This window comes from Scyliorhinus torazame, chromosome 7 (assembly GCF_047496885.1).
Source record: "Scyliorhinus torazame isolate Kashiwa2021f chromosome 7, sScyTor2.1, whole genome shotgun sequence".
Lineage (NCBI taxonomy): Eukaryota > Metazoa > Chordata > Chondrichthyes > Carcharhiniformes > Scyliorhinidae > Scyliorhinus > Scyliorhinus torazame.
The window spans coordinates 121,285,090-121,302,094 of NC_092713.1; the positions used below are offsets into that span (position 1 = coordinate 121,285,090).

General features: G+C 46.1%; 1 protein-coding gene across 2 annotated transcripts in view; it reads left to right on the forward strand.

The window, feature by feature from the left end:
• The first annotated feature begins 8,712 nt into the window (after nucleotides 1–8,712).
• Nucleotides 8,713–17,005, forward strand: part of LOC140426535 (adhesion G protein-coupled receptor D2) — a 582,807-nt gene continuing 574,514 nt past the window's right edge. Inside the window, exons 1-4 of one of the 2 annotated variants that reach the window (XM_072511425.1) lie at nucleotides 8,713–9,029; nucleotides 9,375–9,654; nucleotides 9,754–9,781; nucleotides 9,876–10,109. In XM_072511425.1, the coding sequence (XP_072367526.1) occupies nucleotides 9,616–9,654; nucleotides 9,754–9,781; nucleotides 9,876–10,109 (301 nt within the window). In that variant the 5' untranslated portion in view covers nucleotides 8,713–9,029; nucleotides 9,375–9,615. The remainder of the gene's footprint in view (nucleotides 9,030–9,374; nucleotides 9,655–9,753; nucleotides 9,782–9,875; nucleotides 10,110–17,005) is intronic. The other variant, XM_072511424.1, reaches the window with a different exon arrangement.

A 17,005-nucleotide genomic window follows, 5' to 3' on the forward strand; every position in this document is an offset into this window, starting at 1 on the left:
CCTCCCAGACCACTCCCACTGGACCTCCCCATTATCATTGAGTTCCAAGTACTTTTCAATGCACCCCCTCACCCTTAGACACACCCCTTCATCTGCCATTAGTCCCATGTCCATTTTCCAGGGTGGGCGCCCTCCTGTTTCCTCCCCTATCTCCAAGTCTACCCAGTGTGGAGCGTGATCCGAAATGGCTATAGCCGTATACTCCGTTCCCCTCACCTTCGGGATCAACGCCCTTCCCAGCACAAAAAAGTCTATTCGCGAGTAGACTTTATGGACATAGGAGAAAAACGAGAACTCCTTACTCCTAGGTCTGCTAAATCTCCACGGGTCTACACCTCCCATCTGCTCCATAAAATCTTTAAGTACCTTGGCTGCTGCTGGCCTCCTTCCAGTCCTGGACTTCGACCTATCCAGCCCTGGTTCCAACACCGTATTAAAATCTCCCCCCATTATCAGCTTTCCCATCTCTAGGTCCGGAATGCGTCCTAGCATCCGCCTCATAAAATTGGCATCATCCCAGTTCGGGGCATATACGTTTACCAAAACCACCGTCTCCCCCTGTAGTTTGCCACTCACCATCACGTATCTGCCCCTGTTATCCGCCACTATAGTCTTTGCCTCGAACATTACCCGCTTCCCCACTAATTTAGCCACCCCCCTGTTTTTCGCATCTAGCCCCGAATGGAACACCTGCCCCACCCATCCTTTGCGTAGCCTAACCTGGTCTATCAGTTTCCGGTGCGTTTCCTGTAACATAACCACATCTGCCTTAAGTTTCTTAAGGTGTGCGAGTACCCGTTCCCTCTTTATCGGCCCGTTCAGCCCTCTCACGTTCCACGTGATCAGCCGGGTTGGGGGGCTTCCTACCCTCCCCCCCCCTTGTCGATTAGACATCCCCTTTTTCCAGCTCCTCACCCGGTTCCCACGCAGCTGTATCTCCCCCAGGCGGTGCCCCCCCCCGCCCATCCCCTCCCATACCAGCTCCCCCCTCTCCCCAGCAGCAGCAACCCAGTAATTCCCCCCTCCCACCCCCCCCCCCCCCCGCTAGATCCCCCGGTAGCGTAATTACTCCCCCCATGTTGCTCCCAGAAGTCAGCAAACTCTGGCCGACCTCGGCGGATCGTTGTTATTGATATGGGGATTGACATTACATTCGTTACTGATTATTGTTTATTGTTGTGTGTAAATTTGGGAGAAAATGTGAAAAAGGAGAATAAAAAAAAAAATATTTTTTTTTTAAAACCACCCCAGTCAGCTCTTTTTTTTCAAAGGGGAATGCAGCATATGGTCATCTAGGACGATGGTGACTTACTTACACATATATTTTTATGAAATTTATAAAGATATCCTTTTTTAAAATAAATTTAGAACACCCAATTATTTATTTTTTCCAATTTAGCGTGGCCAATCCACCTAACCTGTGCATCTGTGAGTTGTGGGGGTGAGACCCACGCAGACAGGGGGTGAATATGCAAACTCCACACAGTGACTCGGGGCAAGGATTGAATCCGGATCCTCAGTGCCGTAGGCGGCAGTGCTAACCACTGTGCTGCCCTTAAAATGTATAAATATATTCTCTTGGCTATTTCTATAGTTTTTTTAAAGCTGGACAAAGACCTTTTAAATGGCTGAATTTATGTCAGCCTATGGCCCTGAACAAAAGGAGCTACTTGGCAGTATTGGAGAAAAGTGCGCCTTGTTTTCCATGAAGAACGTTAATTACCCCCCTGGGGTTGCACAGACTAAATTCAAGAGAGCCATTCAAATGCCATCTGCATAGCCCAGGCTGCCCAACTGGAATACTCCTCTGTTCAGACAAAGGGTCCCACAACCAAGCTTTCAACAACATCTCGAGGACTGAGATGAGGGATGCACACCTCTTGTCAAAACAAAAGTGGAGTGGTGACAGTTACCTGACATGGACCTCTAATTTGTGAAACCAGCAATTTTGCCTTGTGGAACTGCCTTTTCAGTTTGCTGTATACCATCCTACAAGCAGCCTCACAGAAAAGGAGATCTGGCCCTATTTTCACTGCTTTTATTTGAAATTCTCTACCATCTACCTCCAAGAACTGATCATCTTTATATGCCTATCACATTTTGTGAAGTCAACACCACCGGAAAAGTGAATTCATTGTTTTCAGCTAGCTGAACTCCATGAAGGAATACCTCATTGGACTTATTCTGGACTCTATACTTATGTGAAACAATATTTATTTCTCTGTGGTCTTTACTGTAAATCTTTCTTTTCTCTGCATCCATACAGTAAAAGAGGGACAATGTTGTGACCCTGCTGTGTTTTTATGGAGTTAAATAAACTAACCCTTAGAGTTCAGTTATCTCAAATATGCTGTGGGGTTATTAATAGACAATTGGATCACTCCAAAACTGAGGGGTTGGAAAATATGTCACAACTTACAAAAGAGGAAGCAAATCGAAAGCAACTTTGTTTGCCAATGAATGGTGCAAAGAAGACTTAGTGTTGTATTAATTAGCTTCTCATGCCTGTAAATTTCATCAGTATTTTACTGTTATTTTGGGCCAGGGTTTACAGAACACCAAAGTATATTATGGAGGTCACCTGACCCACAACTTTTAATAGATTTTGGTTATGGGGAGCACAAGGGCTCATTTTACAGGTGTGATGCAACAGCGAACTAAAAGTATTTTCAAACAAAAATAATGTTTATTCTATGAATCCAGTTAACATTTTATAAACCCACAGTAAACATCTTACCAACTACCAACACTGATAACCCTCCAAAAAGATACAGTACTCTATCGATAACCCTTAATCACTTTCCAAACAATATCCATAAGGCAAAAAAACCCTTTTTAACAAAGACAGTAGGTTTGCATTCCTTACAGAAACAGGTATTACTTTGAAATCATCAAGTGATCTGGAGACATTCTTTAGATTGCAGAGAGAGATCAATACACATCTGCTTGGTTTCCAATACAGCTCTCCAACTTAAAGTTAAACAAAACACAGAGCCAAAAAGAGCTTCCAACTCCACCCACACAATGACATCACTGCAGCCATTTGATAAAGCACACTTTTGTTAAAGGGACATTCACATGACACTATCACATGAGTAACCAATTCTGGTACTTGTGGGAGCTAGAAATTTATGTCTCGGCAATTGTTCTCTTACCCACTTCCACACATACCAATGATTGTTGGCTCTTGAGTCTTCCAAGGATCTAACCCTGACTCTCCCATTCCACGTCTATTTGCTGCCCCTCAGAGGCACTATCCAAAGGCATGATATTGGGTTCTACATGTGTATTGATAACACCTAGCTCTACTTGTCTACGACTGCTTTCAACCTCTCTGTGGTCAGACTGCTTGTCCAACAGCCAGTCTGGGGTGAGCAGAAATTTCTTCCAACTAAGAAAGAAAAGAAAGTCTTGCATTTATTGGACATGTTTCACAGTGTTAGGACATCCAAAATGCTTTACAGTTATCGAAGTATGCGTCACTGTTGTACTGCAGAAAATATGGAGCCAATTTGGGGACGTGGTGGCATTGTGGTATTGTCGCTGGATTAGGAATCCAGAGACCCAGGATAATGATTTGGGGACCAGGGTTCGAATCTCACCACAGCAGGAATTTAAAACAAAATTCTAAATTATCTGGAATTAAAATGTCTAATGACCATGAAACCATTGTCGATTGTTGGAAAAACCCATCTGGTTCACTTGATGTCCTTTTAGGGAAGGAAATCTGCCATCCTTACCTGGTCTGGCCTACATGTGACACCAGACCCACGACAATGTGGATGATTCTTAACTGCCCATCAAGGGCCATTAGGGATGTGCATTAAATGCTGGCACAGCCTGCGACGTCCACGTCCCATGAACGGAAAAAGAATTGCACAGCAAGCGCTCATAAACAGCAATGTGATACCAGATAATTGATATTTTGTGAAGTTGATTGAGGGATAGATATTGCCCAGGACAACTGGCTTAACTCCCCTACCCCTGGGGGGAGTGTGCAGCTGCATGGCTGCCTTTCTGTTGAATGACACCTGAAAGACAGGCCCTTGTGCTCATCGTAACCAAAATCAATAAACAGTGAACTCCATGATATACTTTGGAGTTTTCTAAACCCTGGCCCATAACCGAGGTCATCAAGAAAAATGCATGAAAGTAAGGCAGGGGGGACAGGTGCACATGGGTGCGACCACAACAGCACACCCAGCTGATAAGAAATTCGCCCCCTGGTATGTTCTAATACCAGGAGGCAGCATGTACATAATTAAATGGTACGGTTGCGGCAACCGACCACTGGGGACTCAAAAATCGGGGCCCCACAAGTGTACATATGTTACTTTTGACATACACCTGTTTGTCTTTCATTTCTTTCCTTTTCGTATACCTGTCTTTGTAGATTCTTTTTTATTGTTCTATGCGAGCCCTAAGCAAGTGTTATAAATAAATGTAAAACCAATAAAAAAAATGTTTGAACTTTGACTCCACTCAATTCCTGAATAAAATATGTTGCTAGGGGAACATGGATGGGCCTGAACTATACCTGCCTATTGCTGGGATAATTGGGACATTCATTGTTTTAATCCTGCACAACCTTACACTCGCTCACCACTTTTTCTGACGACCGTATCGGTGCCGCTTCCTGCTCTCGCCCCGAATTGGAAAATTTCTCTTTTGAGTCTTCCCTTCCTCTCGTGTCCTTTTCCAGAAGTCGTCAGTCAGTCAATTTCTATATAAACCTCCTGACTGCCACAGCTACATTTTATTACATTTCCACCTACCCAGGTTCCTCTAAGGACTGTATTCCATTCTCTCAATTTCTCTATATCCATAGCCACTGTTCACACCAGTGTTTCCAATAATAATTTCAGATCATAACCACAGCTCACTTTTTTGTTTGGACAACTGTTGATGATATAATTTTCATATCTTCTGGACCTATTTTATTTTCTATTATTTTCTCCTCACTAGTTTCTTTTACGAGCATCATCATTCAATTCACTATTTCCCCATGTGTCCTTTCCATCCTTCTACACCTTTCCTGCCTCTGTACTTGAGAACTGCATCTCTAATGCTTACCAGTTGTGATGAAAGCTCAACAACCTGAAACTTTCACTTTTCTTTCTCCACAGATGCTGCCAATCCTGCTTTTCCAGCATTTTCTGTTTTTTTTTTTTACAGATTTCAATACACTTTGTAACAAAAACGGGAAGGGAGACTATTATCTGAATGGCCATAAATTAGGAGAGGAGGAACCTATACAATTCTAGCAGGGTTAGGCAGGGTAGATGCAAGAAAGATGTTCTGGATGGTAGGCCTGTCCAGAACCAGGGTCACAGTCTGACGATGCAGAATAGACCAAGATAAGGAGAAATTTCTTCAATCAGAGTGGGTGGCCTGTGGAATTAGTCACCGCAGAAAGTAGTTGAGGCCAAAACTTTGTGGGCTGGATTCTCTGTTTCTGAGACTAAGTGTTGATGCTGGGGCAGAATTCATGGACTCTCATGGCAGCAAAACTGGAGCTGAATCTGGACCGATTCCGCTACTGTGGAGGGTTTAGCACTGGCGCCATGTGGAACACAATCGATTCCAACAGAGCGGGATTCACATGGTCTGCAATTGACACTCGGGAGGCTGACAGGCTGCAGCCACATGTACACATGGCAATCTCCACACACACTCATCCCAGCCAACAAGATGGCACTGGTTGAGTGGGCAGCACAGTGGCGCTCTGGTTAGCACTGCTGCCTCACGGCGCTCAGGTCCCAGGTTCAATCCCGGCCCTGGGGCACTGTCCGTGTGGAGTTTGCACATTCTCCCCGTAGTTGCGTGGGTTTCGCCCACACCCATAGATGTGCAGGGTAGGTGGATTGGCCATGCTAAATTGCCTCTTAATTGGAAAAAATGAATTGGGCACTCTAGCAAATTTTTTTTTTAAAATGGCACTGGTTGTGCTGGAGCGCGCCCATACAGCTGATGGATCAGCTGGAGCCAGAGGGCACCTAGGCGGATGGCCTGTGGGGGACATCTGTACAACTCGCAGCCCTACGTTCACAATGGACAGCCAACGACGTGTGCAGCTACATGGCTGCCTTTCCGGCTGCGGCAATGGTGTTCCGTGCCCGTCCACCCCGACCCGACAGCCCACCTGCTAGCCACCCCCCGCTACTCCCCCCTGGCCCTGGCAGAAGCCCCACCAGCCAGCGGCACAACTGTCAACTATGGCGATGTTGGACACTTTCCATATCCCCTCTCTTTCCCTCAGCAGCCATGACGGCGGTTTCACGATTTTGAATCGCGGAGGTCATGGAGAATACTGGGTCGGGCCTGCTAATAATATGCAAATGGTGTTCACTGTACATGCGTTCCGGACCGCATTGACGGCGCTGTCGTGGTGACAGAGAATTGCGATTTGGCGTCAAATCGTCACCGCTGCAATTTTAGAGCCGGAACCTATTCTCCGCCCAATCACATTTCGCGATTTTGGCGTAAGCCAATGGAGAATCCCTCCCTGTATGTTTTCAAGAAGCAGTTGGATATAGCATCTGGAGCAAAGGGGCTCAAAGGCTATGGGGGAAGGCGGGATTAGGTTATTGAGTTGGATGATCAGCCATGATCATAATGAATAGCAGAACAGTTTGGAAGGGCCGAATCGCCTCTTCTTCCTACTTTCTGTTTTTATTAAAAGGTTTATTTTGTGCTTGTTCTTGGACATAAGATTAATTATATTCTGCTCATAAATCAATGCTGCATCTTTAAAAGTAACGGACCAATTTGGCAATTTTTCGGGGTATAAATTGAACATGGGGAAAAGCGAGATGTTCGCGATCCAGGCAAGAGGACAGGAGAAAGGACTGGGAGAGCTGCCGCTTAGAATGGTAGGGAAGAGCTTTCGATATCTGGGAATCCAGGTGTCACCCCGGGAATGGGAGGCACTGCACAAGTTAAACCTATCCCGGTTGGTAGAACAAATGGAAGGGGACTTTAAGAGATGGGACATGCTCCTACTATCACAGGCGGGGAAAGTAAAGACCGTAAAAATGACGGTCCTCCCCAGATTTCTGTTTGTCTTCAGTGCATCCCCATCTTCATCCCAAAGGCCTTTTTCAAGCGGGTGAATGTGGTTATTTTGGGCTTTGTGCTTGCGGGTAAAACCCCGCGAGTGAAGAAAGTGTTGCTGGAGCGCAGTCGGGGGGAGGGTGGGGTGGCGCTGCCGAACTTCTGCAATTACTACTGGGCGGCTAATATAGCCATGTTTAGGAAGTGGGTTGTGGGGGAGTAGTCGGCATGGGAGCGGATGAAGACGGCATCATGCAATGACACCAGTTTGGGAGCACTGATAACGGCACCTCTTCCATCCTCGCCGGCCCGATACTCCACAAGTCCGGTGGTGGTGGCGGCTCTGAGAATCTGGGGGCAATGGAGGAGATATAAGAGAATGGAGGGAGCATCGGATTGGACCCCGATTTATAATAATCATCAGTTTGTACCGGGTAGGCTGGATGGTGGGTTCCGGAGGTGGCAAAGGGCAGGAATTAGAAGGATGTGGAATCTATTTATAGATGGGAGCTTTCCCAGCTTGAAAGCCTTGGAGGATAAATTTGAATTGCCAGCAGGGAACGGGTTTAGGTATTTGCAGGTGCGAAACTTCCTGAGGAAACAGGTGCCAGACTTTCCGCTGCTGCCGCCACGGGGGATACAGGATAGAGTAGTTTCCAGTACCTGGGTGGGAGAGGGGAATGTTTCAGATATTTACCAGGAGCTTTCGGAGGCGGAGGAAACTCTGGTGGAGGAGCTTAAGGGCAAGTGGGAGGATGAGCTAGGAGGAGAGATAGAGGCAGGTCTATGGGCGAATGCCCTAAGCAGGGTTAATACATCCTCAGCATATGCCAGGCTCAGCCTGATACAATTTAAGGTAGTCCACCAGGCACACATGACAACGGCGAGAATGAGCAGGTTTTTCGGGGTAGAAGATAGGTATGTGAGGTGCGCGGGAAGCCCAGCAAATCATGTCCACATGTTTTGGGCATGCGCGAAGCGTAGAGGGTTTTGGCAGGGTTTTGCTAAGGCAAGGTCCACGGTGCTAAAAACACGGGTGGTGCCGAGTCCAGAGATGGCGATCTTTGGAGTGTCGGAAGAGCCGGGAGTTCAGGGGGTGAAAGAGGCTGACGTCCTGGCCTTTGCCTCCCTGGTAGCCCGGAGATGGATCTTGTTAATGTGGAGGGACTCGAAGCCCCAAGTGTCAAGACCTGGGTTAGTGACATGGCTGGGTTTCTCAGTCTCGAGAAAATAATGTTCGCCTTAAGAGAGTCAATGGTCGGGTTCACTCGGAGGTGGCAGCCGTTCGTCGACTTTCTCAATAAAATTAAAATGTCAGCAGATGCAGTATTCCAAGGTGGGGGAGGGCCGGATTGTTGTTTTTTGGTTGGGTGTGTGAAGATTGAGACGGGAAATGTTTATTATACCATGTTGATGTCATTGTCTATGTTATTTTTATAAAAAATTTCATATACCTTAATAAAAATATTTTTAAAAAAAATAAAAGTAACGGATCTATGTTTCACTCTTCCTTGTAACCTGTTTTGCCACTTTTGAGTGAGCACTCCTCATAGGTTAATTTAGGTGTCAATTAACAGCAGAGCTATTTGGATAGGCTGCCGTGCCAGTTGGGCGGATGCATTCTTTATTCCTCGATTGCTTTTTTTGAGAAGTAACATTGCACCAACTTCACCCCTAAGAATGGATTGAGTATTGGGACATGTTCCCGCGTGAAAGAAGTTTGCAAAACACCCATCTGCTCGAGACTCGGCTTTTTGTGATTGTCACAAGAGTGTGTGAGTTGAAAATGAAAACCATCGTTTGGAGAAGTGACATTTGAATTGGCGAGAGACGTGCTGAGAATCAGACAGGCGTGGGTCGAGACAGGGACCGAGGGGCATCGGAAACATTGGCTCCACTTCGAAACATATGCGAGGGAAATGACCAATGGCCCGGGATTCCTTCTGGCTTGCACGTCGGTTTTATCTCTTCAACTGGTAGGAGATGGGGCAGCACGGGATCAAATCACCTTTGCACCCCCCCCCCCCCCCCCCTTTTTTATTCATACCAACTTCGGGGTGACACAAAGATGAGCTTTTATTGCACCCCCGGGAATGTGTAGATGCAGAGCTGGGTGTGTGACTTCTGTGAGGTCGCGGTTTGCAATAAATGCGTTTTATGCCTGACTTCAAATCGTTATTATCGAGTGGTACGATAAACGCGTTAAAATGTAATAAGTGAATGCTAAATAAATCTGTCGCCTTTTGTGTAATCTGGAAGTACTTCTAAACTGTCAAAATGATGGGAAACCCTCTGTTGCTTTTTCGCCTGCGTGTCTACAGGTTAAACGACAACGGGAAAGGGCAATTTCGGCATAAATGTGTCACAGTCGCTGTATTACAGAGAAGACAAATGGGAAATTAATTGCTTTGTCATTCACGCCAAAGATCTGGGGATACATTGGGATTCCGAGCTGATTACTTCGTCTTTTTAAACGCCACACTCGTCCTATTCTTATGTTAAACCTGGTTGATCCCAAAGAAAGACTTTCGATTTGGTTGTTTTTACCACCCCCACAGGAATATGCACCTCGGAGTGGTTCTTCCATACTCGGCCGTCCTTGTAAGTGAAAACGACTTTTACAGATATTGCCAAGCACCAGGTTTGCGCTTCTTCCAGTTCCAAATGTCATTTTGAATCTGTTTTTGATTTTATTCGCAGTTGTTCTGTGTCGGTGGCATGCTTGCAGGTCAGTAGATTTCAGCATCGCAATCAAACATTTTACCCTAACTGCTGAACAGTTGATCACAGAAATGTCTCATCTCGCCCCTCACCCCTCCTAGAATCACAGCTGATATCACAGGACAGGAGATGTTTCGTTTACCGGAATTACTATTATGAATATGTGCCGGAGCGGCTGCACTGGACAGCAGCAGAGAGATTGTGCCGGCAAAGGTTTGGATTTCTGACCACCATCGGGACAATTGAAGATAATCAGAAACTGGCCAGCTTCATGCAAGCGATGAGGGTGACGAAAGCACTGTGGATTGGTGCGAAAGTGAAGGAGGGTGGCCCTGGTGAGATATAAAAGTCATCACAACATTTTTAATTTATCAAATCATTTTACTCAGAACAATTCACAATGAATACTGGATCCTCTGACCAGTCTGGCCATCGAATATAATTGCTTTGTTTAACATTTCTCCCACTTTTGGACATAACGGCACAAAACGCAGTAGATTTTACCTCAGAGTATAATTGCTGGGAATTTAAACGGAATATGTACTGAAATTTTCCCAAGTATTTACTATTTAAAAAGTACCACCAACAACTTGCATTTATATACCGCCTTGTTAAATTATTTTAGGGCAGCAAAGGTGACAAATGTTGCTTGGAGAGCAGTTGTTCAGAGGTTATTCATTTTGCAAGGGAGTGGCGCAGCCATGCCCATGACCGAATTACTCTGAAGATATATCCAGCATTGAATAACATTGAGGGTTGAACCTTTTCTGTTTCCCCATTTGCTCACTGAATACTCTCCGGCGATCCACCTGTTGCATTGCGTCCCCCACTCGAGCGCGGTGCGGTCAATGCCGCGGGTTTCTGCCATACCCCGCGGAATGACCCAGATCCCACGAGGCGTCAGAGTCAGATCCATGCCCAGAAGGGGCGTGACCAGACAATACTCCAGCAACCGACTCCAGCAAACTTGCCGAGGATCTACCGCCCTCCCCAGCGAGGTGCAGTCGGGCGCCTTTCAGCACTGGTCCACACAAACGTGGGTCAGGTAGAACCAATGGCCCGGGTAGACCCCCCGGGGTCTCCCGGGCCATTGGAAACCCCATGGTGGTCAAGGTCAGTGCAGGGTGGCTCCCTGACCCTCCCCCTGGAACGCTGGCACCTTGGCACTGCCACCCTGGCACTGCCAAGATGCCCAGATGGCCCTGCCAAGCTGACAGGAACACTGCCTGGATGCCAGGATGGCAGCGCAAGGGTGCCCAAGTGCCAAGGTGACACTGCCAAGGCTCAGGGGCCACGGGGAGGGGGGGGGGGGGCATGCCCATGAAAGGTGGGTGGGGGGAGTATGAAGGGTTGGGGTGTGCATGGCAGGTAAGTAGGGGCTCTGGGAGGTCGGGGAGATGACGGGTCGGGATCCTGGAAGGGGGTGCCTGTAGAGGGGGACCCTCAGGAACCCCATAGCGGGATGTCCTCACTTGGGGAGGGGGGGGGTAGTGACCATATGTGTGGGGGGTAACATTGCCCATGGGTGGGGAGTGCGGGGACCCACAACTAATTTAGAGTTTGGCGCACTCTTTCAAAATGGCGCCACAATCTCTGAGGTCAGCTCCCCAGTGCTGAAAAGAATTCTGGGCGGGATTCTCCATCTTGCCAGCCGGCCAATGGGGTTTCCCATTATCATCATAGAATTTACAGTGCAGAAGGAGGCCATTCAGCCCATCGAGTTTTGGAAAGAGCACCCTATCCAAGGTCAACCCTATCCCCATAACCCAGCAACCCCACCCAATACTAAGGGCAATTTTGGACACTAAGGGCAATTTATCATGGCCAATCCACCTAACCTGCACATCTTTGGACTGTGGGAGGAAACCGGAGCACCCGGAGGAAACCCACGCACACACGGGGAGGATATGCAGACTCCGCACAGACAGTGACCCAAGCCGAAATCGAACCTGGGACCCTGGAGCTGTGAAGCAATTGTGCTATCCACAATGCTACCGTGCTGCCCCTCTATTATAAGCAGCCCCACGCCACCGGGAAATCCCCCGGCTGCCGGCGAAACAGAGAATCCCAACAGCGGAGAATCAAGCGCTCAAAGTCGGGGCTAAACCGGTGAGAAACTCCCCAGAGCCCAAAAAAGTGATAGTGTCATTGGATAGCGGTAGAGAACTCACCGGCAGAGCCAACTCCCTGAAAAACCCGACAGAAATAAACTTAGAAACTTTTCCGTTGAATCGCGTCCAAGAGGGGCTGCTTAGCACAGGGCTAAATCGCTGGCTTTGAAAGCAGACCAAGGCAGCCAGCAGCACGGTTCAATTCCCGTACCAGCCTCCCCGAACAGGCGCCGGAATGTGGCGACTAGGGGCTTTTCACCGTAACTTCATTTGAAGCCTACTTGTGACAATAAGCAATTTTCATTTCATTTCAATTTTTAAGGTGACATTGATGATTGGCCATGGTTTGTAGCAAAATGACCAGTATGATTCTGGGGTGCAGTACTCTGATTATGAGCAGAGATTTTCAAAGCGGAGTTTATTTTCCTTGGAGAAAACTGATTGAGGTTTGACATGTTCCACATCTTAGAATGACTGCATAGCCAGTAAATTACATTTAATAATAATCTTTTAATAATCCTTTTTATTGTCACAAGTAGGCTTATATTAACACTGCAATGAAGTTATGGTGAAAAGGCCCTAGTCACCACATTCTGGCGCCTGTTCGGGTACACAGAGAGAGAATTCAGAATTCTCATTTTTACTGATGTAAACGTAAATTGACTGTTTAATTTATAGATTATGATCACCAAGAAAGAGTGCACAGATTAAGGTTGAGAAGCTTCTCGTAAACCTGGAGATTGGGACAGATTTTTTTCATAGAGCTGTGAAAATGTAGAGCAGATTACCAGAAAGTATTTGATGCTCTTGATTCTGAGATTGGGAATTGCAGTGCTATGAGAGCACTAAGTACTTTGTGGAGTATAATGGTACCACTGTGCCACTGGATATGTTGGGCGGGATTCTCTCAGCCCGTGCTCGGCCGGAGAATCCCCGCGACCGGCGCGAATCGCGCCACGCTGCCCTGTCGCCAGCATGCAATTCTCCACAGAGCGGCGAATTGGCACCATTGGCACGGCCCCGATCGAGGCCGCTCTACACGACCGGCCTGCCGATTCTCGGCCTAGGATGGTCCGAGCGGCCATCGTAAAAAAGCCGAGTCCCGCCGACGCCGTCCACACCTGCTCTCAGCCGGCGGGAACTCGGCGTGGAAGGGTCGGGGGGCAGCCTGTGGTGGGGGAGGGGAGGGTTCGACCCCGGGGGAGGGCCCGCGATCGGGGCCCACCGATCGGCGGGCCAGCCTCTCTGGCTGGGGGCATCCTTTCTTCCGCGCCGGCCCCAGTAGTCCTGCACCATGTTGCGTCGGGGCCGGCGTGTTGAAGGAAGCCACTGCACATGCGCGCGTTGGCGCCGGTGCCACTGCGCAAGCGTGGATCCCGAAGCGCACATGATGTCGTGATCAGCAGCTGGAGCGGCGTGAACCGTTCCAGTGCCGTGCCGGCCCTGTAGGGGCCAGAATTGCTGATCCTGAGGCCGTGTTGACGCCATTGAGAAACGCGACGGCGATTCCGACGGCGTCAACACTTAGCCTCAGGATGACAGAATCCCGCCCGTTGTCTATGGACATATAAAATCAGGGTGGATTAGTTGAGGTATAAGGATAGTTGAATATTCAGGGGTTTTGTTTGGTTACTTGTTGAGAGTAGGGAGTTATTTTGCAGCATTTTCTCTACTTAGATTAAATAAGTAGGATGGCCTGTGGAAATATTTGGGATGTATTTGCTTTGCCTTGCTCCATGCTTTCTTAAATTTTTGTGTAATGCACTGTGATGCATGGAGTATCTGCCACATTCTTGATTTCACAAGATTTTATAAATCCTTCCCTGGAAAATGAATGTTTTTTCCCTTGAGGTCAATACTGACAATTTCGTTAACTATATTGATTTTAGATTTTATTATCTTAATTATTCTGTATTATGGTGATATAAAAGAGAGTAAACAAAGTATCTGTCACTTACTGAGTCACGTGTATGAAAGCAATAGTGCAAGGTCAGTAAATCATAGATAGGTTAAATGAAAAAGAATAGGAGAAGGCATGTGTAGGGGCAATAAACAGGCCTAGACTCATTGGGCTGAATAGCTTGATTTTGCGTTTTAAATATTATGTAGGCCTATGGCTGGGATTTAATGGATCCGCTTGAGCGGGCATGATGGCGGGGTGCTGGGGGAATTGGCCAGGAGTACTCACTTCTGGGGGAGGGGGCGGCCATGACATGGGAATCCAGCCCACTGACAGAAGGGTGTCAATTAGATTCATTAACGAGCCATTCAAAGCTGATTACCCCCAGTCCACTGGAATTTATTGGTAGCTCAGGGATCTAACAGGACTCGCAAAGGTCTCCATGGCTCCCAAAGCTGCTCAGCAAACCCTGTCCAGTTTGCCTGCAGTCTAGTGGAAGGTCCTCCGCTCACAGGTATTCAGCGCCCGATTGAGGGACCCAGGATCATTGAAAGCCACACTCATGCCCTTGCATCTGACCCAGCAGCTCTCGAGGTAGAGACTTAATTCATCACTATTGGGAACTTCATCCAACCGACGCCCTACACTGTCTAGGTAAGTACCATATAACTGTATCAGGTCTTAAAGGGAAAAGTAATGTGGGATTCCAGTGGGGGAATCCCCCATCGCTAACACTAAAATCCCAACCGAGTTCTTAAAGCCTTTTGACAAGGGTGTTGCAAAATAACATTTGGCACTGTGACAATCATTTAACTCTGTACATTTCAGTTGAACTGTCTGGATTTTGTGTTTGCAATCAAGAGTCACTGAGATGAATACCCAAGCTATATTTATAACATTCAGTCTTGTATAACATGCTTAGCAGGAAAGGAGGCTATTTGGCCCATCATGCTTGTGTTGGCCCTTTGAAAGAGCTAACCAAATACTCCCACTCCTCTACACTTTATTCATAGTCCATCAAATGTTTCTTTTTCATGTACATATTCAATTGCTCCCATTATCTTTTCCAGCAGTGCATTCCACATTATAACACTGTATAAGTAAACTTCTCATTTACCCCGGATCTTTGTCAGTTACCTTAATCTGTATCCCTCTGGTTCTTGACCCTCCTGCCACTGTTAAATCTTCCCTTCACCTTCTTTGGTCCAAGGAGATGTTTTTCTATTGTTACAATCCCAGTTGGTGTTATAATTGGACGTGGAGATTCCAGAATGGAAACTGGCTCAAAAGATCGTAACTTTTACTTTATTATATAAAATGTGGTGGAAGAGAGTCACAAGACTGCAACTTAGTTTTAACAACAAGAATTTTTAAAAATTAAAAATTAAAAAATTGGATTATGATACAATACTGCTCAACTCCTCCCCTTATCTTAACAATTACACACAGGTTTTGGGATTCACATAGATGACAAAGTACATCTTTAAAAAAAAATTTAAAGTACCCAATTTTTTTTTTCCCAATTAAGGGGCAATTTAGCGTGGCCAATTCACCTAACCTGCACATCTTTGGGTTGAGAGGGCGAAACCCACACAAACACGGGGAGAATGTGCAAACTCCATATGGACAGTGACCCAGAGCCGAGATTGAACCTGGCACCTCGCGGCAGTGCTAAACACTGTGCCACCATGCTGCCCCCTTCTGTCATAATTATGCTTTCTCTTAGTGGTTTGCATTCTGAAATCCAGACCAGGTTTTACAAATGACAATTTTTAACCAAGCTTCCACTCTAAACTTAACGGCGAATCCAGTCCAGGATTTTACACTAGCCGCTTTTAGATTTCTTTGCTTTGGCTGCTGTGCAAACTGCTCACAATGCTTTAACTCCCAATTTCCAAACTATAAAATGATATCAGACATTTGATTTATCACTGAAGGTTGCTGTCTCATCTATTATGATCCCAGACCAGACCCCAACAGTGGCTAGGATACTGGACCAAAACCCCAATACTTTAATTTATTTTGTAAGGCTGTGCAGAAAGAATGATTTGCTCCAGGGGTGATTGCATGTAAAAATATGTTTTTTGTATTTTAAAACAACTTTATTATGAATACAATATTAAACTCTTTAACTTCACACCCAAAAATAACAGCTTACAATTACCCCTTATCACTACTACTCAATTCCCCATTGACAACAAGAAAATAAATATATAACTTTGAATCCATCTTAAAATCAGCATGGCATAGTGCAATACTTACTTTATAGAATAGATATTTGACTCATGTTAGAACCCCTTCAGACTCTGGCTGAATATCTTCAAATAGTTGTTTCAACTAGGTTTTTTCAACCTCTTCCTTATCTTCAGACAAGACTGCTCTGTTCTAACTATTATTACTCTTTTTTCAATCTCTCCTAATGGGAGAGAAAACTGCTTTTACTTGTGGTCAAAACAAGGGTGACAGATCAGACTTCTCCAAAAGCTTTCTCAAAAAATCTTTCTCCCTTAGCTGAAAAACAAATTAACTTTCCAGGGACTGAAAGCACATTAACACCTCAGGGACTGCTCTCAGTCAAACCACAGTGCATTAGCCAAGACTGAAAAACACATTCCTATTGGTCAATTTCACCTTCTGGATGCCAGAGTTCCCAGGACCTAAAAAACAGAATCTGTTTTTTGTTTAACCAGGACCACTGCAGTCAATCACACTCTAACCCCAGGCTTTTAACCCATAAATTGCCTCATACATTTATATCAAATTTTCCTAAAAGCCTCCATTCGTCACACACCTTAAATGATGTTACTGCAATTATCTCTAACTCCGAACACTTTGTTTACTTTTCCTTGAATTCTTCTGAATCATACCGTGGTCTCCATTCATTTAACTCCAGACTTTTTGGACTCTTCTCTTAATTTCTCTAGTTTCCCATACTAGCTGGACGTTAGATTTCCGACATCTGTTTTCTTAACCATTACTTCATAGTATTGCTTTTCTTCCAGCAAGGCTGAGAGAGATGTTCGCTCTTCAGCCTTCAAAAACCAACTTATTCTAGCAGAGCTGTGAGAGTTGCCTTCTCTCTCACTGTCTATTGTCAACTGCCATCAAATTAGCTAAACTAAAACTTAAAAGCGTCTCTACCTTACAAGGCCCCAGTTGCTAAGAAACACCTACATACATATGCCTTTTATTAATTCTTCACGCTATAGCTCTCTCTAAA